The 21,064-nt window shown below is 29.3% G+C and overlaps 4 protein-coding genes across 24 annotated transcripts in view; 3 read left to right on the top strand and 1 right to left on the bottom strand.

Moving 5' to 3' along the window:
- On the top strand, positions 1-2,591 carry LOC124950805 (annexin B9). Its single transcript, XM_047498137.1, has 7 exons — positions 1-281; positions 655-703; positions 905-1,286; positions 1,364-1,516; positions 1,597-1,770; positions 1,860-2,041; positions 2,128-2,591. The coding sequence occupies exons 2-7, from the start codon at positions 677-679 to the stop codon at positions 2,179-2,181; spliced, it is 972 nt and encodes a 323-aa protein (XP_047354093.1). The 5' UTR covers positions 1-281; positions 655-676; the 3' UTR covers positions 2,182-2,591.
- On the bottom strand, positions 1,815-5,834 carry LOC124950802 (little elongation complex subunit 2-like). Its single transcript, XM_047498132.1, has 9 exons — positions 5,563-5,834; positions 4,973-5,372; positions 4,652-4,885; positions 4,138-4,550; positions 3,799-4,013; positions 3,546-3,733; positions 3,325-3,472; positions 3,010-3,238; positions 1,815-2,942 (listed from the first exon to the last, which is right to left on the bottom strand). The coding sequence occupies exons 1-9, from the start codon at positions 5,586-5,588 to the stop codon at positions 2,744-2,746; spliced, it is 2,052 nt and encodes a 683-aa protein (XP_047354088.1). The 5' UTR covers positions 5,589-5,834; the 3' UTR covers positions 1,815-2,743.
- Positions 5,710-8,991, top strand: LOC124950803 (KICSTOR complex protein kaptin-like). 4 transcript variants are annotated; one of them, XM_047498134.1, is made up of 7 exons: positions 5,713-6,120; positions 6,203-6,468; positions 6,542-6,708; positions 6,789-6,967; positions 7,086-7,161; positions 7,229-7,520; positions 7,600-8,991. In XM_047498134.1, the coding sequence occupies exons 1-7, from the start codon at positions 5,916-5,918 to the stop codon at positions 7,669-7,671; spliced, it is 1,257 nt and encodes a 418-aa protein (XP_047354090.1). In that variant the 5' UTR covers positions 5,713-5,915; the 3' UTR covers positions 7,672-8,991. The 4 variants fall into 4 exon arrangements, with proteins under 4 accessions (XP_047354089.1, XP_047354090.1, XP_047354091.1 ...); XM_047498133.1 differs by having other exon boundaries at positions 5,710-6,120; positions 7,229-8,991; XM_047498135.1 differs by having other exon boundaries at positions 5,948-6,082; positions 7,229-8,991.
- Positions 8,245-21,064, top strand: part of LOC124950801 (phosphatidylinositol-binding clathrin assembly protein LAP) — a 23,150-nt gene continuing 10,330 nt past the window's right edge. For 15 of the 18 annotated variants that reach the window (XR_007101434.1, XR_007101436.1, XR_007101435.1 and 12 more), the window contains exons 1-9: positions 8,975-9,108; positions 17,784-17,926; positions 18,005-18,080; positions 19,028-19,042; positions 19,541-19,643; positions 19,748-19,956; positions 20,062-20,168; positions 20,267-20,308; positions 20,418-20,512. Coding sequence is in view for 15 of the 18 variants with exons in the window: in XM_047498125.1 (XP_047354081.1) it covers positions 8,979-9,108; positions 17,784-17,926; positions 18,005-18,080; positions 19,028-19,042; positions 19,541-19,643; positions 19,748-19,956; positions 20,062-20,168; positions 20,267-20,308; positions 20,418-20,512 (920 nt within the window). In the remaining 3 variants the exon portion in view is untranslated. Of the gene's footprint in view, positions 8,385-8,931; positions 9,109-17,783; positions 17,927-18,004; positions 18,081-19,027; positions 19,043-19,540; positions 19,644-19,747; positions 19,957-20,061; positions 20,169-20,266; positions 20,309-20,417; positions 20,513-21,064 lie in introns of those variants that run through there. The other 3 variants (XM_047498115.1, XM_047498118.1, XM_047498120.1) reach the window with 3 other exon arrangements.

Consider the following 21,064-nt stretch of genomic DNA (forward strand, 5'->3'; position numbering starts at 1 on the left):
TATAGATAAGAGAAATACAAGATGTAAATAAAAGATAAACGAACTATATATATTTTTGAAAGTGAATATAATTCTTTGTAATGTATTTATATAAGTTCTTTTCTATTGAAATTACTCACTAGACACTGCTATTCTTTAAATAAGTAGGGAATGATACTTCATTACTCATCGCCGAATAAAACATCGTCATATTGACGTGTTCAACGTCACATAGTCTTCAGACTACCATTATACGAATATACGGTATAGGGGAAACATCGTAGCTTAAAGCAAGACTACTGGTAAAGTATATTACATTTTTATTTTTTATTATATAAATTATATAAATAATAAAATGATATATACGTGATTCGTCCGTGTGTAATTAGATTTAATAGATTAATATATCTCAAATAATTTTTTACAAAATATTTGATAAATGTCAAGGATGATTAATAACTGGGCAGGGCACTACACTCATATAGATGTATTTCATGTCGGCAGTTAATTTTCTTTGAAATCGATATATTCAATTAGTTTAACATTTGAACCTTTTAAATAATGAGATATGGTTTATCTTATGTGAAATGCAAAATTTTGTTTTTATATAGAGAAATAATATAAAATTAGAACTTGTTAAAAATATATGTATTAATAAAATTAATTTGTTTATAGTGTTATTTATAACGGCCTTATAATGTCTCAACAATATTATCCATTCAAGGTAAATAATGAACAGAAGATTTTTTACTTCTTTTATTGTGAATTTTTTAATGACCTACTTTTTGCTTCCTATATACTTTTTTCACTTTCCTTTTCTTTTTTTTTTTTTTTTTTAAGTCTCATTTAAGAAATCTTTTATATTAATATCTTGTTTAAGGAATTTAGTTGATTTCTTAATGATTTATCAAATAATTTGTTTTAGTGTACACCTACGGTATATCCTGCAGATCCATTTGATGCTAATGCAGATGCAGCTGTGCTTCGTAAAGCAATGAAAGGTTTTGGAACTGATGAGAAAGCTATTATTGATATATTAACCAGAAGAGGAATTGTTCAACGTTTAGAAATTGCAGAAGCTTATAAAACTTTATATGGAAAAGATCTAATAAGTGACCTTAAAAGTGAACTTACAGGGAAATTAGAAGATGTAATAATAGCTCTTATGACGCCTTTGCCACATTATTATGCTAAAGAATTGCATAATGCAGTAAGTGGATTAGGAACCGACGAAGAAGCAATTGTAGAAATTCTTTGTACTCTTAGTAATTATGGCATTCGCACAATTTCTGCATTTTATGAGAATCGTGAGTTTTTTTTTTTATAAATCTATTATTTGTAATCGTGTTAAAGAAAAATTTGACATTTGAATATATATTTTCAGTATATAGTAAAAGTTTAGAAAGTGATCTGAAGGGAGATACTTCAGGTCATTTCAAAAGATTATTAGTATCTCTTGTTCAGGCTAACAGGGATGAGAATCAAGGAATAGATCATGATCAAGCAATTGCTGATGCTCAAGCATTATATGAAGCTGGTATGAAAAAAATCTCGTTTAATTTATCTGATATATTGTATTTTATTTACAAATTTAACTCTTTTTTTTTTTAATCTTAGGTGAAAAGCAATGGGGTACAGATGAATCTCAATTTAATGCTATATTAATAACACGAAGTTATCAACAATTAAGGCAAACCTTCCTTGAGTATGAAAAGGTTGCCGGACATGATATAGAAGTTGCTATTAAAAAAGAATTTTCTGGAAATATTGAAAAAGGACTCTTAGGAATAGGTTAATATAATAATTTATTTTTCAAATGGATGTATGATTTTTTATTTTACTTTTTTTTTTTTTTTTTTATTTTATTCTTCTTTTTATAGTGAAGTGTGTGAAATCAAAGGTGGGTTTCTTTGCTGAACGTTTATATGATAGTATGCATGGAATTGGAACAAAAGACAAAACTTTGATTCGTATTATTGTATCAAGAAGTGAAATAGATTTAGGTGATATTAAGAAGGCATTTGAAGAACGTTATGGAAAAAGTTTGGAAAGTTGGATTGCTGTATGTATCACTTCTTTCTCTTTAAATTCATTAAATATTTTTAATGTTTATGTTTCATTATATTTATAAGATTTAATATGTTTTAGGATGATACTTCCGGTGACTACAAAAAAGCTCTTTTGTCATTAGTTTCTACTTAATACTGATCATAATATTCAATGTATAAACAGTATAAATGAACTTTTACAGTGTACAGTAATATCAGTATGACATTATCTGGTGTTCAAACTATAAACCTTTTTTAGAATCTCAACTTTTCTTTTGTAAAAATGTAATTGTCATTATGAGAGCTCCATGTTTTGTTCATAGTAAAAGTTCCATGTACCTTACATATGTCTAAAAGTTTAATTATGGATAAATTAATATTTTTTACACATTTTATATATTTTTAGTATATACACTTATATATATTGTGCCTACATATATTGTCTAATAGAGAGATTTATTTTTGAGTAAATATTGAAATTGTTAACACATAAATAGAATAATTGTTATAATTAATGTACACATTTAAATATTTCGCATTTATTAAAAATACTACTAAAACACATATTTCTATATCCATAAATGTACATGTCCTTTTTCTCTTTATGTTATTGTACTATTTAGTTTCCTTAAAAATATAAAATTCTTTCTAAAAAAAATAATTATTTACAAAAATAAGTCACGAAAAGACATTAAATTAATTTGACTAGTTTTTATTTATTTTGGCTTATTTTTAGTTTTCTGTTTAAACTTTCGTTTATTATTCTCTTTTTGAGGATAAAACATAAGTGGCATTCTTTTAAAATGTTTATGCATTGGTGTTACCAATAATTTGTCTAATGCAGGCCATGGTGTATTAGGTATTGTATTATATTGAATATACCCATAAATTGTGTGTAAGTCTAAAATGTTTTTCCTAAAAAACATTATAAAAATTAATAATTTCAAACTCCAAGATTGATATAATAAAATACAATGCATACCCTCTAGCGTCTGTTTCTTTGTAAACAGTTGCAAAAGCTCCATTTCGACTAATATGTCTGATGATATAACAACCAGGAGTAACATTTGATAAAGTTTGAATGACATTATGTAACAATGTCAATGTATCTTCCACTTTTATATTATAAAGCCGTTTGATTTCATTATTAATTGATATAGTAGTACGTTTTTCTATTTGTATTACTTCTGAGGTTTGTGCTGATATTCTTACTGTTAAAATATGATATGTATTTACTAATGTAAATTTTTCTTATCATATAATTATATAATTATACATAATTGTCCATGTTATATACCTCTTGCAAGATATGTGTCGGGACGAAACATTAAAGATATCCATTGTTTTAATCCTTCTTCTAATGTTAAAGCTTCTCCTCCAAATTCAACTTGATGTTCTAATTTTGGTATTAAAAGCAATTTTTGCCTGAGTGTTGGCGTTAATTCCTGTAAATTTTGTTAAGAGTTCTGTATAGTTTTTTGCAATTAAAGATATTAACAATAATTATTTTTTACCAACCTCATATCCATCATCTTTTGTACGCACTAGCATTTTATACTCTTTAATTGTATTTTTCATTAATTCATTTTTCTCTGTAGAAGATGGTCCAATTCTAAAAAGATTATATGATACATTACTTGTATAGCATGATTCTGCATCATTATTTTCTTCACAATCTTCCTTTTCAGATTGTTCTTGTGAATCAGCTGAAAAAAGTTTTTTATTCATATTTTCTTTTTACAAGTTTAGATAATTTAATTTTAAAACTTACACATTGATTGTTCTAAATCATATGTATTTACATTATCACTTTCATTTTCCATTGATTTATCTTCTTCAACTCTATTTTCACATTTAAAATTTGTTTTAACTTTTGTGTTGTTTGAAATATTTAATTTGCTTTCATAGTCATCTTCCAATATCATATAATTTTCAGAATTAATATTTCCGAATAAATCATCATCATACACTTTCACATTACATGATCTAATATAGATTAAAAATATATTATTTTATATATATATATATATACACATACATACAATAAATGATGCAGGCAGATAGATGCACAAGTTATTATAATTACGGTTATTATATAATATTGTTTTACCTTTCCGATTTTATAAGTTTTGGTTGAAACAAAGATTTTAAAATATATTTGAAAACCCAAGTATTTTTTTCTGGTACGGTAGCAAAATTAGATGGTGGTGGCTTATCAATATATATAATATTTTTTCCATTAAAAGATTTGATTGTTATAGGTAATGCCCATGTTTTTGAATAATTTGGACCAGCATTACTTGCTAAACAATTTAGACCACTGGATGAAATAACTAAATCTACATCATTGGCCTGAGCAAAAAATTCACAAGTTGGATCCTTGCTTACAGGTAATTTGAAATGAATTATTGATGTATTATTGCTTTCATTAGGTATTGGAAATTCTTCTTGTAATCTTTTAGAATTACATTGTAATATAAAAGGTCTAGTCAAAGATGGTAAAATTATTTTTGGTAGACTTCCCTAAAATTATATAATTTTTATATAAGATTTTTCTTATAATATTTTATTAATTCATATCAAGGAAGTATAATTATTTATATTTCTGAATTATAATTCCCTACCTTTTTTAAGCAATTATGTATAAATTGTACTGTGATTTCTTTATCCGAAACAAAAGGAATGTTTGTAGTTTCCATATAATATCTTGGTAATTTAAGAATATCAAGTAATTTATGTTTCCATCGTAAATTTATATAATCCTCACAATAAATTGTTTGCAATTTCGTTCCATCCCATTTTCCTCTAACAAATTCTATATATTGTTCTTGTTCTTTACTTATAATTTCTTTGAGATTCTAAAATTTCATCACATTTTAGAAATCAGTTATATATTGCAAAACGTATTAACATTAAATTAGTGTAATATTTTTTACTTCACTTACAAAATAAACTGCTAAATCTTTCTTATCATTAACGGTTAAATTTGGTTTTTCAGAAGCAGAAAATGTTAATAACGTCCGTAAACATGCTTGTTGTTCTTCCATGTTTAACTCAGACGTCTTTGGAAATTTACATGATCGTCTTATTAAACCCGGTACATATACTTTCTTCTCTTTTAATTCTTGCTGTGACATATCATTTACCGTCGCATTGGTTTTATTTTTTTCCTGACTATTTTGATCTTTTAAAATCACATCCATTTTAACTGCTTCATAATCTTCATCCATATTATCGAAAGGATTTACAAAGTTTCCATGTAATAGTCTATACATTACACTTTCTCGTGTTAACCTTTCTTCGTTAATAAATACATCATCTAAAATGTCATTTAATGAAGGATTCCTAAAATATATATTAATAGTAAATAAATAAAAAAATAGATAAAGATAAAAATAAATATAGAATTAAAAACGATATATATATATATATATATATCATATATAAAAGTAATAAATGGTATTAAATAAAATTAAATTGTGTATTATAAAGAATATAATTGTCTTTTTTAAAAATATTCTCAGTATATATTTACCAATCAATATTTAAAAACGTTTCCATTTTTGCACAATTATTTAAATACTTTCACTATAATGGAAACTCATGTTTTCATAACCTTTTTCTAGATCATGCGCATTTCATGATCATCAGTAGATATGTATCCGTGGGTAAAAAAAATTTACAGTTCATTTATCAGTAAACATTAATATGAATCTTTCTGTGTCGGTAATTAACTTTCATGTGTAGTATCCTAGAAGGTTAAATATCAACTATCGTCAATTGTAAAACATTCTAAAAATAAAGGATATATAAATTTATTTATAGGATTATATAAAAGTGAAAATTGTAGGATTATTTTTGTGTAGTATCGGTGTATATAATATCATCATGACCAATTTAATTGATGCACATTGGTTTCCATTGGCTTCGCAAAGCAATATTTATTCAATGACACAGTTATGTTCACTTAGTGGGGTTAATAAAGTTTTGGTGGCATCTTTGAAAAGAAAGATATACTCGTGCGAATATCATATTACGCCAAAATGGAATTTGAGGCCAGTAGTCAAGGAATTACTCTTCACGTACATTCCTAGTTTGTGATTTTATGTATAATGTCAAATAAAATTTATTGAAAATGCTGTACTTATATAAAAATCTTTAATCATTTTTGTTAGATGGGGCTGAAATTATTGCAATTGATGCTTATAACAAAATGGATGTGGGCGATGGATTTGTTATAGGAATAACAATTATTAAAACGAGCACAAATACATCAGTTGAAAGATACCTGAATATATATTCTGAAGGTGTTGTGGATGGAGAAGGAGATGAAAATAGTACAATTGAAACTATAGCACAAAATTGTCTTATGGTTGAATTATCATATACTCCATATCATTTATATCATACGATATTACCACATCAGGCTTCTGGCAATGAGGTTTTTATATATTATTAAAAAATTTTTTTAAAAACATAAAATCTGTTCTTTTAATTTTATATTTGTCTTACAGGTGATTTGGTTAATTTCTGGAAGTGACTATAAGATTCATATGATTATGGAAGATAAATTAACTCATGGGTATATTGAACCATCTATTGAAAAATATTTTCCAGAACTACATAATATTCAAGCTATTTGTTTATGGATAAGTGTTTATTATTTTGATAATTATAAATGGTAATTTGTATAATAATTATTATAAATTTTTTATAGATAAGATTTTGGAATTATATGTCCTCTCAATATTTTTTTTTTAGGCGACTCAGTGCAATTGGATGTGAATGTGGTTTAGTCAAAGTAGCTTTAGTGGATGTCTTAGAAATACAGATGGTTAGAAATTGGTCATTAAGATATGATAAACCAATTTCAAGTATACATATATTTCCTCATAGAAATAATATTCCTCCACCATCATCATTAAATTATGAATGTAAATGTAGGTTAATTTTATAATTAAATAAAAATTGAACTATAATATGTTTTTATAAACTTTTCAGTAGTAATAATAAGTTTATCATTAGAATTAAATAATTAAAATTTTTTTTTTTTAATAGCTAAAGAATCATTCTCAGATGAGGATCCAATATTGAACATCTTGATTGGTAATACAAGCAATGCTATTGTTTTTATGTAAGCAAACTTATTTTTATATTAATTTTAATGTCAATCTTCTTAATAATGTAATACATTTTGATAGGGATATTTTGCATTGTGGAATGGAAAAAGATATGATATTAAATGGTAGTGATTTATCAGATTGTATATTATGTACATGTGTTGCGGATATAAACATGGATGGTCAAAATGAAATACTGTTAGGCACATATGGACAGGAAGTTTTAATTTTTGCATTATCAGGTGATACATGGGAATTATCTGTACGAAAATTATTTGATGCTCCTGTACATTCTATATCTTATATGGATATAACCAATGATGGTATGAAAGAACTTATTGTTCTTACGCAACGAGGAGTGCATATATTGCAGGTTACAATATTTAACAACATTAAATATTACAATTGTAAAGTGTGTATTAATAATTTATATTTAATTTTTCATTTTTTAGCATAACACAGTAGTTGTTAAAGATAAATGGAAGGAAATGTTTAGAAATTTGTTAATTAAAAGTGGTAGGTGAAAGTAGTAAAATGTCAATTCACACAATATTTTTTGTTCTTGAATTAATTATAATACACCAAAGAAAGAAAGAAAAAAAACCTAATGCTAACGTAACTTTTTTTTTTTTAAATTAATTTGTATTTTTATACATATCAAATTTGGAAAAAAAAATTAATACAATAAATAATAATTTTATGCGAAATAATTCTTACTTTCAGTTGTAACACATTATATATATTATCCTGTAGTATTTATTCATACTGTTTATATAATATAATAATTTAAAAAAATATTAGAAAACTATACAGAGATGAAGATATCTTTTTCAAAAGTCTGCAATAAATGAAAATGTGAAAAACGATATCTAAAGACAATTTAAAGGTTACAATTTTCGCGCCGTCTGATCGGTGAAGGTGCGCCAGGTGTATAAATGATCATGTGACCATATCGCAACGTCATTGGACGGTATGACGATCGACGGTCGATGTTCGAGGAGGGAGCATCGATCAGGACTTGTACGCGATTGGTTCAGCCGAGGGAGGTATGAATGGTGGGGGGAGGATAGCGAGGTCGCCATCTTAAAGCAATTCGCGATAGCCTCTCGTCGCCGGTGCGAAGCCGAGCTGTTGTCGTCGTGGTTGTCGTTTTCGTCGTTCTCGTCGTCGCGTTCAGAGCTGAGCCGTATTAGCCTGGCGAGCGTGTTAAACGCGAGCGCGAGCTCGTACGGCTCCGGTAGGTGATATCGCGAGAAAAAGAGTAGAAAGAGGGAATTTGGGCGAGGAGAGACAAAAGTATATCTGTCGAAAGGACAGTTAATCAACGTTTAACGTCTCGTGCGGAAGACACTTAGGTGGTGCCAATTCGGCTTTTCATTTTCTTTTCCTACCCTATGTCTTCTACTATCTTGCTCGTGTAATCGTGTTATCTTTCTCTCTCTCTCTCTCTCTCTCTCTCTCTCTCTCTCTTTCTGTTTGATTCTCACTTCCTCTTTCTCCCTCTTTCACTTTTCGCTTTCTTCCGAATCCACGTCCGCGAAGAGATATATACGCATACGAGCATATTCACTTAGAAAGACACACACTGTCTCTCTCTCTCTCTTTCTCTCTCTCTCTCTCTCTCTCTCTCTCTCTCTCTACACACACATACACGCATACATACACACGCATACAGAATCGGGCACCTCGGTAGTGGCCGTGCGCCGAGTGGTACATGCTGTTTGAGAGAGTGACCACAGAAGGAAACGACGAACACTTGCTGACAAATACGTTCGGTTTTGAAGAGTCGTCGACGTAGGGGAAGGAAAGTGACAGGAAGAAGGACGGCAGTATGGCGGGACAAACGATAAACGACAGGCTACTAGCTGCCAGACACAGCATCGCTGGGCAAGGGCTCGCTAAGTCCGTATGCAAAGCGACCACTGAGGAGATGATAGGACCCAAAAAGAAGCATCTCGATTGTAAGTCCCTTTTAAGCTCTATTTTTTTCCTCAACGTCTTTTCTATTTCTTTTATAAAGTATTTTATGTCTCCCCTCACCTTTTTTTCTTTTTCTTTCTTTTTTTTTTTTTATTCTTCCTGGGTTACATCGACTTTCGGCTCGACCGACTAGTCTCAACTTTATCGATTCGGCTCGATCTGAATGTCCTTTTTATGACCCTTCGGTCTCAGTACTAAAGACGAACAATCATTTAGCACCCTTTGTCTTTCGACTTTCGCGAAGAGAGTATGTAGAAGGCGAGAATGCAGTGAGACCAGTTACGCTCAAGGAAGATAGAGATAGAGAGAGAGAGAGAGAGAGAGAGAGAGAGAGAGAGAGAGAGAGAGAAAAAGTAAGAGAGAGGGGAGAGACAGAGTGAGCGAGTAAGAGAGAGGAAGAGAGAGGGCGAATGCTCGCGCTCACGTCGATGCGCCGCACGTCGTAGTGAGGTCATTCGATTTTGAGTATGTGCGACATGACAAAATTTTGTTCATGTTTCACCATTTCAAAAAAGATTAAATACGAGAAAGAATTTATGATGACAGGGATCCCAGTTTTTCTACGTTCTTATGGCGATACTCATAATAGTACTATCAGCGTGTTATATGATTTATTGATTTTACTCGAGGAACATTGATTTTTTTCCATGCTTGACTTCACCCAAGTACCATACGTTTTAAGATACGCGATATTTATCTTTAATGCGCCGACTACTGAACGATTTTAGACAAGATAATTGAGAAATCCTTTAGTTCTAATGCAAACAAAATATTAGAAAATCATTGACTCACTTTTTATGCGAACAAAATATTTCGTTCTTATTAAAGTTATTTTATAAGAATATTAATTAAAAGTATTGTCTTTGATGTTATGGCTTAAATTTAAAAGAATGTAAGATGCCTTGCATCTATCAAAGATATATTGGCTTTAGCTTTTTCTTAGAAATTGTTGGAGGCTAACAAGAATGAATCATCGTTCCTGGTATGATACATAGATGTACGGTAATATATTATATTATATTATATTATATTATATTATATTATATTATATATTATATTGTATCAAATTAGTTTTATCTAATATTTCTAAATAATGTAATAACAATTTTTCACAATGACTACTTTCATCGGTAAACTTTTCTCCATAAAGTTTTAATAAATTTATCATTATGGAATATGCAACAATAGGAGCATAATTTTGAAGGACATTGCAAACATTATAAATTAGCAAGACAATAATTTTATATCAAGATTTCCTATTTTGCGTGCCAATCCAATATTATATTTATGTTGGATGATTATGGTTGTTTACGAGTTATATATCATCCACATTTATTAATACAGCTATACGTATGACACAGCTATACATATACAGCAGTGCTGTTTGTGATGAGGAATTATAAGTTTATTATAGGAAGACAACAAATTTATTGGTAAGATCACAGTATAACCAAAGGTCATTCGAGTAGGAACAAGGTTATTTTCTTTATATAGCTTATCATTGAAATATTTCATAGTTATAATTTTATGAAGTAAAAGAAAAGAAAAGAGAATGTATATTTACAAAAAAAAAGAAAAAAAAAGAATATCATGGGAAGTTCATTAAATTATTTTATATTTTTGATTTAAGTGAGATAATTAAATGAAATGGGTAATGAAATGTCAAGAAGTAAACTTGAGAAGTAGACTTATTCATTTAAGCTCATAAATATAAAGTACCCTTAGAGAGAGAGAGAGAGAGAGAGAGAGAGAGAGAGAGAGAGAGAGAGAGAGAGAGAGAGAGAGAGAGAGAGAGAGAGAGAGAGAGAGAGAGAGAGAGAGAGAGAGAGAGAGAGAGAGAGAGAGAGAGAGAGAGAGAGAGAGAGAGAGAGAATGTGTGTGTGTGTGTGTGTGTGTGTCAGTCTCTTATATGGTTTACACGTTCTCTCGTGCGTATCCTTTCGCTATTCTCGTACAAATTAGAATTAATTTTCCGGAAAATCAAGAAAAACGATCCTTTCATAAAGCTTATAAATTTAGAATATATAGAATACTGAAGAACAAATGATTTGTAGAAATGAGAATTATTTTATCACGGGATACGCCCTTATTCGATTAAATTTTCATAAAATATAGGTTATCTTCGTTCAAGTTCTAATTGTAAGAGTCATACTTCATTGAAAGTATTTAATTGTTTTGAGTCTCTCGATTTCAATTTTACTTTATTTTCTTACGATTTATTGTGTTATAAATATTTAAAAAAAAAAAAAAAAAAGAAAGAAAAAAAGAAAAGAGAATATATAAATATGTAGAAAAGATTGTATTATTCTCATGTCGAATCAATCAGTCGTGTCATGTACGATGAAAAAAAATTCTATATAGATAATTCTCGAATCGTTAAAATTCGTAAGAGACGATCGTGTCCAACCGTTCGTTCTACGAAGAATACAGAAAGAGAAAAGAAAATATTGAAGAGACTTTAGAATCGTTTGATTTGTCAATACAACTATCTTCTACATGTAGTTTCGAGCATACCAAAAGCTATTATTATTATTAGTACATATTATTAGCGTCTCATTACGATTAGAACCTTAACTTTTCCTGGGATTCCTGGGTGTCAATTTGTGAAAATAAATCTGCTTATTTTCAATGATAGTTCGTAACACGCTTGTTATAACGCTTCGATAACTTGAAAGTTTCGATAATGTTGCAAAAATGCATATTGTTTCCCCGGTCGGCAGATAAGTGATATAACTTCATCGAGAGCGAAAGTAAGTAAATACAAAAAGAGAAATATAATGGATACGTGCGCGTGTGTATGTATATATAGACCTTTGGTGAGCTTGCATGAAAACGATGCTCATTATCATAAAAGCGACGGCGCGTGTCCGTACTGACCGTTACCGGTCTCCCAACTATGTGTGCACGTATGTATATCTCCAGACTTGGACGGGGGCGTAAATGATAAAATTCTTCGAAGGCGCGATAACGCCAATCAAAAATTGAAACACGAGGAAAAAAAAAGTATGACTTTTCACAGATCTTACCCTTTTTGCAATGAGTCAACGTCGATAATAAATCAGTGAGGGGAAACTTTCTCTTTCATTTCTCTCTCTCTCTCTCTCTCTCTCTCTCTCTCTCTCTCTCTCTCTTTCTCTTTCTCTCTTCCTCTTATATTTTGTTTTCTTTTCATATTTTTTTCTTTTTTTTTTTTTACATGTACATTAATTTATAATAATATAACATATATATTTTTTCCCCGTTCATCGGTAATTATAAGGATCAGCGTGAAGGTCGGTAAAACGAATTGTTGTTGTCTTCATAATTTGCGCCATGTTTTTACGTATTTTAAATTCACTCTTCGACGAAGTGGCGCTAAATTCAAATTTCGATTCGCGTAGTACCGAATTCTAATTTCAACGGTGCTACATATATACATACATACATACATACATACATACATACATACATACATACATACATACATACATACATACATACATACATATATACATACATACATACATACATACATACATACATACATACATATATGTATATATATATTTTTTTTTCTTATCGTGTATTTTTTTTCTTTTATTTCATGCCATATCGAACCAATCGCTTTATACGGGCTGTTTCCATATAGTCATAATGATCTTATAAGGTGGCATTAGGAACGAGGGTAAACGTATTATCGTAATTGAAATAAAAGATGGAAAAAAGAAAGAAAGAAAGAAGGCGAGAAAAAAGAAGAACGAAGAAAAGAAATAAAGATAGATATAGATAACGTGAATAAAGATAGATATAGATAATATGAATGCAAGTGAGCGTGAAAAAAGTATGCACGAGTATATATTATATTATGCGTATACGTTAAAGGATGTGCGAAAAGTACAGAGAAATACACATCGTTTCTTTTTTTCTTCCCTCCTACCCCCCTCTCGCCCTCATTTACAAATACGTAAATCATATTTGTTGTTGGTCCTCCTTTTTTCCTCGCTCTTCTCCCTCTTCGATAAGAATTGAACGGCCACGATCTCACGGCACGCTTCGCACGATTACGAGTAATGAGGTACAGTCTTTCTTTCGTGTGTTGTTAAAGCCGAGTAGGTGAATGACATCGGCACGTTTTCTTATTTGACCTATACCCTTTCGCTGATCTTGCGTTAAAGGCCAAAAAGCAAACTATACTGGACTTCTTGAAAGAGAGAGAGAGAGAGAGAGAGAAAGCAAAAGGGAGAAAGAAACATCTGTTTTGATCGAGCCGCCATTCTTTCACTGTTTCGTCCCTTTATTCATCCTTTTTTTCTTTTTCTTTTTATTTATTTATTTTTTTTTATTTTTTCTACAAGGAGATAAACATTCGTTATTAGCGTTCCTTCTTAAAAATAAAAATTAAATTTACGAGAAGAATCCTCGAGGAGAATGATCTATCGAATTGTTTCAAGTTTCGATTTCTTTTATGTATTCCAGATTTTCTTTTACTTGAGATATTTATTTATTTATTTATTTTTCGTATGAAAATAATAATATTAGATATATTATATATATATATATCTTTCTTTAAAGATTTTGTTATTAATGTATGAATTTTCTTTTCTTTCTTCTTTTTTCTTTCCTTCCTTTTTTTTTCTCTCCTTATATTTATAGAATCTATTATAAATGCAAAATAATTGATACTTGTTTTATGTAAAAAAAAAAAAAAAAAAAAAAGGCTTAACGTATAAATACGTTAGTTCTTTTTGTTTTGTTTTCGATCGATATTTTAGCTGGATCATTGAGTAAACGAGCGTTTTTATCGTATGAATCGAGAAGTTTCGAAAGAAAGATCGCGTGAGCCGATAAGCAAGACATGTATGTATATATTTTCTAAGTAAGAGTCAACCTCACCACGTCATCTACGATTCTCATTCTCATTGAGCTGAATGAGATACGAGGATGATAAAGAAATTTTATATATTTATAAATTTGACATTATTTCGAAAGTTTAATTATGTATTTCGATTTAATTCATCGATTAATTTGTTACGTCACGTGGAAGACAAATTATTAATGATATGAAACGATGAGAAATAAAATAAGAATAAAATGAAATAAAAATAAAAATAAAAAAAAAAAAAAAAAAAAAAAAAAAAAAGGAAAAAAAAACAACAACAACAGAGATGAAAAAATTGAAAAAGAGAAAGATGAAAAAGAGAAAAAAGAAAAAACTCGCTTTTTCTACCAATAATAGTGATCATATTTGCATTTGAGAAATTTAATGACGTTTTACGATCGAGTTTGGTTGCTTCAAGGAATAAATTATTCGAGAGAAACGTATTTTAATTTTTTGCATATGATTTCATCAAATTAATTCCAAGGAAAGATCGTTTAAGAAGAAAAAAGACTTCGATATAGAATTTATAATATTACTACTTAGGTACTTGGGTACTCTTTCTCTTTGCGTCTCTCGATGAGAATTAATCGTTTATATTGAGAACGTTCTTTCTCATTCACTTTGGAAACGTTCTTTCTTTTACATTCGGCGATATATATATTTTAATATTCATTTTTTTTTTCTTCTTCTCTCCAATCGAATCGAATCGAATCGAATCGAATTGAATTGAATTGAATTGAATTGAATTGAATTGAATCGAATCAAATCGTAGTAAAGTATATAAGTAATCGGTAAAATTTGAATTTCATTACTTACACTTGCCTAACGGATGATTACGTACGTGTCACACGTGTCTTTGATATTTGCTTTGAAAGTGGAGATCATAGAAAGCGTATATCTAATGTATACTTCTGTGTTCAGAGTTATATCGACTCGTAAGAAAAAAAAAAAGTGGTCTTTTTTTTTTTTTTTTTTTTTTTTTTTGTATAATTGGAAAGAAAATTATATAGGAGAATGAAAATTGAAGGAACTAAGTAATAATCGTACGTATAATATAAATCGACGTGTGATTACGTTAATATAGAGTGAAGATATTAATAAATTTGGTTTCTTTTCTTTTTTTTTTTTACCTATCAAAGGATACCATATTGTTTAGTTTATTTTTGTTACGATTATAAAATTCCTTTACTTTTTTTTCTTTTTCTTTTTTTCTTTTTTTTTTTTTTTTCATTAATCCTAGAATCGAACAATTTAAATTGTCGAAATAAAATCGTTATCATGTTACTTATACGAGTCAAGCCAAATGAAAATGAATCGACGTTTTCTGTTCTATTTGTTTCTCTCTATCTGTCTGTCTCTCTCTCTCTTTTTATTAACAAAAATGGTGAGGAATCAACGTTTTCTCCTTTAGGTAGTTGCGTCTCGAAGGTAAACAAGAATCAGGAAAGTAAATCGGTCCTTCTCTTCCTCTCTCTCTCTCTCTCTCCCTCTCTCTCTCACACTCTCTCTCTCCATCCCTCTCTCCCTTACTCTTTCCCCCTCCCTTTTTTTCTCTTTAATTCGAAAGGAACGAGAGTTGACACATTTAACACATGCGTTCTCTCTAAGAGAGAAATGCGTCCGATGGAAGAGCGTAGCAGCGCTTATGTGCGTTGAAGCGTTGGAGCGATGCCAGTAGTAAAACCAAATTAGCCGCCGTCCATACATGCGCGGGGGTGTATAATTAGAACAGGAAAGCTGTCAAGGTCAAGTACACGTTACTTTAGAAAGACGACGGTCACTCAATCTTTAAAGACAGACACCCGCGTGTGCATCACATCGCATTACTTCGTACATACGGTCGTAGGTCGCATGTTTTGTTTTTCTTTCTTTCTTTCTTTCTTTCTTTCTTTCTTTCTTTCTTTCTTTTCTTTTTTTTCTTTTTTTTAAGATTATTAAGATGTCCACATTTCTGTGTCAAAAGAGATGAAAGAGATGAAAGAGAGAAAGAGAGAGAGAGAGAGAGTGAGAGAGAGAGAGAGAGAGTGTGACAGAGAAAGAAAGGAAGTATTTGTTCTGTTCGTTCGTTCGTAAAATTTAATGGTAATTAGATTTTTATGTGTCAATGATATTTATCTTTTTTTTTCTTTTCTTTTTTTATGTCTATCACAATGGAAATAATAATTATTGAAGAAAGAGAAAGAGCAAGAGAGAATTTCTTTTTTCGTTCGTAAAATCGATCGACAAAATCAAATTGTCGTTCGTAAAATTGATCGACAATTTAATTCTCATATATCGATGATAATACCTCTTCTTCATTTTTTTTTTTTTTCCCTATGTATATAACGTTAAAGATAATTATTGTTAAGTCGATTTGCTTTTAGTGTCACACTTACGCGAAAATGAATCTTACATAACGTATGTATGTATGTATGTATTCGCTGAATCAGTCATTTGCAATGGCATAAATCTGTAGGACTTATTATTCTCGAATAAATGAAAGTATTAATGTAAATGTTTTTCTTTTTTTTTTTTTTTCTTTTTTTTTCTTTTTTTATATGAACTTTTACATGATAGCTCTACGTTTGTCTTAATATTGATAAGAATGTTACATTACGTACAAACGTTGGTTATGTATATGCTAGCATTTCACATTGAAATGAGAAAATAAGAAGCGTTTACCTTAATAACGTAATTCTTTATGTTTTTATGAATCATTCATTCAAGATTTCCTGTGCCTCTTTTCCAAAGCTTTAACGATTTTATCTATATATATGTGTACATGCGCGCGCGTGTATATATATATATATGTGTATGTATGTATATATGTATACATACATACATATATATTATACGTATGTATATGTACAAGCCAAGAAGCAGCTTGGCTTCGTCGTTACGATCAATACTTAAAGACCATACCTATCATTGTCCTACTCTACTTCTTTCGGTTGTTAAAAATACCAAATTTGATACACCCATGTAAGTATATATATATATATATATATATATATATATATAATACAGTACATGATCGATCTTTGATCTCTATAAAGTTGTACAATCTGCCCATTTGTACTACGTACAATGTATATTTTACGTATACTTATACATATATTTATATATACTTACATATACTTACATGATAAATCGCAATAATTATAAGATACTATTTTATCAAGTAATCTTTGTAAAAAGTTACATAGTTGACAAAGCAAACAAATGCTTTGAAGATCGATCGACATTTTGATCAGTTTAAAAGGTAATCTTTTAAAATGAGTTGAGAGAGAGAGAGAGAGAGAGAGAGAGAGAGAGAGAGAGAGAGAGAGAGTAAGAGAAAGAGAAAGAGAAAGGGAGGAGGGTTGGATGGGCGACGAACGAGATGGGCTAGGAGAAGAGGGGAGATAGTATTTTTTCTTTCTCTTCGTTCTCTCGAGCATTTAACGAGCTCTATCTTTAGGACAACTAGGGATGTGGATCATTGATCGTTATCTGTGCATCAGGGAGACATTGCACTGGTTCCGGTCCTTGACCTCCCTGATTCGGGATCGTACTTGATGAGATTACTTCTGCCAATCGACAAGATTGACGTATAGATTTTCAGCCTTTCGAACCTAAACGATCATTCTGGATTGATCGGACAAAATTAATATTGACGTCGTCTGATCTGACATTTTACATTACGTAAACTTAAACGATAGTTTTCCTTTGACAATTTTGATTTATCTTTTTATATAAATTCCTTGAAATATTGAAAATATATTTATCAATTCGAAAGAATATGTTTCTTCATTAAAATATTTTTCTATTATATTACAGATCTCATTCATTGTACGAACGAGCCAAACGTTTCGATACCACAACTCGCTAATCTTTTGATAGAACGATCCCAAAATACAAATTGGACGGTCGTTTTTAAAGCTCTTATAACGGTGCATCATATGCTTTGTTATGGCAACGAGGTAAATATATTTATTTCAAATATTTAATGTTTATTCGTTTACATTACGTTGAAATTAATGAACTCCTTTGTTTTCCAGAGGTTTACACAATACTTGGCGTCGAGCAACAGCACGTTTCAGCTCAGCAATTTCCTCGATAAAAGCGGAGTACAAGGTGAGCGAAAAAAAAGGGTTCCGAGGATGAATGATGGTCGACCATAATTTTTAACATTTTATTTCTATCGATTCGATTTTTCTTTGTCTTTTCCTTTTCTTTACTTTTTCCTTTCTTTTCTTTTTTATTATCGTACCGTACTCTCCGATACTAATAGACATAATAAAAAAATCAAAAGTTGTTTTGCAATGCCGGCAAAAATAATTGTTGATAATAAATTCGTAAAATAAATTCTGGCGCAATCATCGTATTGTTTATTATCTGTCGATAATGATTGCCGAAGAATATATTAAATAAATTTCTTTAAATCTTTGATTAATTAATTCCTTTCGTAAAGGACGTGTCAACAAGATTATTGTTATATGTATATCTTGAATAATAATTATTCATTTACTGCGTATATTATTGAAAATTCTTGTAAGGTAAAAGTAATTATTTGTATTTATCAGTTTGTTTTTTCGTTCGTACGTTCGTTCGCTTCTCAGGCAAAAGTATTTATTTATTATTGTACATATGTATATATGTATCTGAGTATGCATGAGGTACAATGATAAAATGGTATTTATTGCTTTAATAAATTTACGTTGCAAATTCTTATCTTTCTAATCGAAAACCGTAAAATAAAAAAAAAAAAAAAAGGAAAAAAAAGGGGATTCCTTTTAAATGTTTTTTATGCCCGATATACCGACTCGCACTACGCATAAAAACACGTATATGCAGAAAAATGCATGGGAAAACATGGCTATTTATATACGTTCGTATCTATTGCTTTCTATCCCTATATTGTTTAATAACACTTTCAAACTAACTTCCTAGCTTCCTAGCATTGAAAACAACTACAGATCTATATGGGCAAAATCAATCTTTCTGTTTTCCATGTATCTGGCATCTTTCTTCTCTTCTATGATTTACTAACTTGGATTAATTTTATCTCTGTTTGAGCACAGCAGGAGCACGCGTCGGTAAGTCGATTTCCTTTATACTTACAATGCCTTTTTATTCGTTTATATAATTTATCAATATTATAAATAACACTCATTGGATATATACAGGCTGGGCCAAAAGTTTCTAAGTTAAAAAGAAATTTTTTTTAATGATTTATTATTTTTCGAAGCTTCTCTTGGTATAATTTTTCTTTTTTTTTCTGGATCGTAAAATTAGAACTTTTACAAAATCTCGGAAAAGAGTAATTGATTTTTAAAATCATTTAACAATTTTTAGTTCATCCTGTATTATGTCATTCAGCGTATGATCTATATCATAAATATTTTGAATGTCATGCATTTTTATTTATATTGATTCTATATTCTTAATATTTTCGTAGTCAAGATCAAAACTGTTCTTACAATATTTTCTAATCAATTGTTCTAATCAATGGATCTAATCAATATCAATGGTAATTTTATTAATGAAAATATTATGACAATTAATATATTCTTTTTATCTTTATTGTTTGTTAGGTTACGACATGTCACCGTTTATCAGACGATATGCCAAATACTTGAACGAGAAGGCTCTTTCATACAGGACGGTGGCATTTGATTTCTGCAAAGTAAAAAGAGGGTAAGATGAATCTATTATTTGGTATATTATAAATCTATGTATTTAAATGTAATACGAAGTTAATGTTATTTTTGTTTTTGTTTTTGTTTTTTTTTTCTTTTTAGAAAAGAAGATGGCACGTTGCGTACTATGAATGCAGAAAAATTATTAAAAACTTTGCCTGTCCTACAATCACAATTAGACGCACTTCTCGAATTTGATTGTACAGCAAACGATCTTACAAATGGTGTTATAAACATGGCATTTATGCTTCTATTCCGAGACCTCATACGTTTGTTTGCCTGTTATAATGATGGAATTATTAACCTCTTAGGTAATATATATATATATAAAAAAAAGAAAAAAGAAAAAAGAAAAAATTTATGATTATTAAAATAATATATAATTTTTATATATTATCTCTTTTTATTATTTACAGAGAAGTATTTTGACATGAATAAGAAACAATGTCGAGATGCTTTGGAATTGTATAAAAAGTTTCTCATAAGAATGGATAGGGTTGGTGACTTCTTAAAAGTAGCAGAGGTAATTTATATTTGTAATTCTTTTCAATGAATTTTACATTTGTAATTTTACATGTAGATTTAATTAATGGAACTCTTTTTTTTTTTTTTTTTTAATAGGATGTTGGTATCGATAAAGGCGATATACCGGATTTAACAAAGGTAATGTTTTTAAAAATTACAAATTTTTAAAAAGTTATATCTTTCTTTGCTATAATAATATATCATTATTAACGAAAATTTGAATACTGAAATAAAAATATTTTTATAGGCACCAAGTAGCTTGTTAGATGCGTTGGAACAGCATCTTGCATCATTAGAAGGGAAAAAGGGCTCTGCTGCAAATACGCCAACGCAGTCAGCAAGGTATGTCAGCTTTCTTCGTATATTGATTTATTTACAAAAAAAAAAAAAAAAAAAAAAAAAATAAAAATAAAAAAAAAAAAAATAAAAAAAAAAATAAACAAGGTAAATGGAAGAAGAGAAAATAGAGAGAAATATTTATTTTTAACGTATCAAGCTGGCATTATATTTAAGTTTTATTAATAAATTAGTAAAAAATGAGATCTTCTTCCAATATTTTCATTAAGCTTGCAATAATTTTCATTTTATTGCATAATGAATTGTTCCTAATGTATCAGTTTGAACGGATACGAAGAATGATAAGTAAAAATGTTTAAAATAGAGAAAAAAAAAAAATTTTTTTTTTTTTAACATTATGAAAATCATATAGGAAAATTATTTAATTTATAGAATTATTGTCCAAGAAAATCAAAATCATTATTTCCTGTCATTTGTCATTACTTTACGGCTTTGGTCCAGTCATTCGGTAATTTCGAATGGCTGTTCACCATCGGTCATATCACAATTAAATCCTACAAAACAACTTAATTACAAACATCTCTGTCTACTCCTTTT

Source organism: Vespa velutina, chromosome 7, assembly GCF_912470025.1.
Source record: "Vespa velutina chromosome 7, iVesVel2.1, whole genome shotgun sequence".
NCBI lineage: Eukaryota > Metazoa > Arthropoda > Insecta > Hymenoptera > Vespidae > Vespa > Vespa velutina.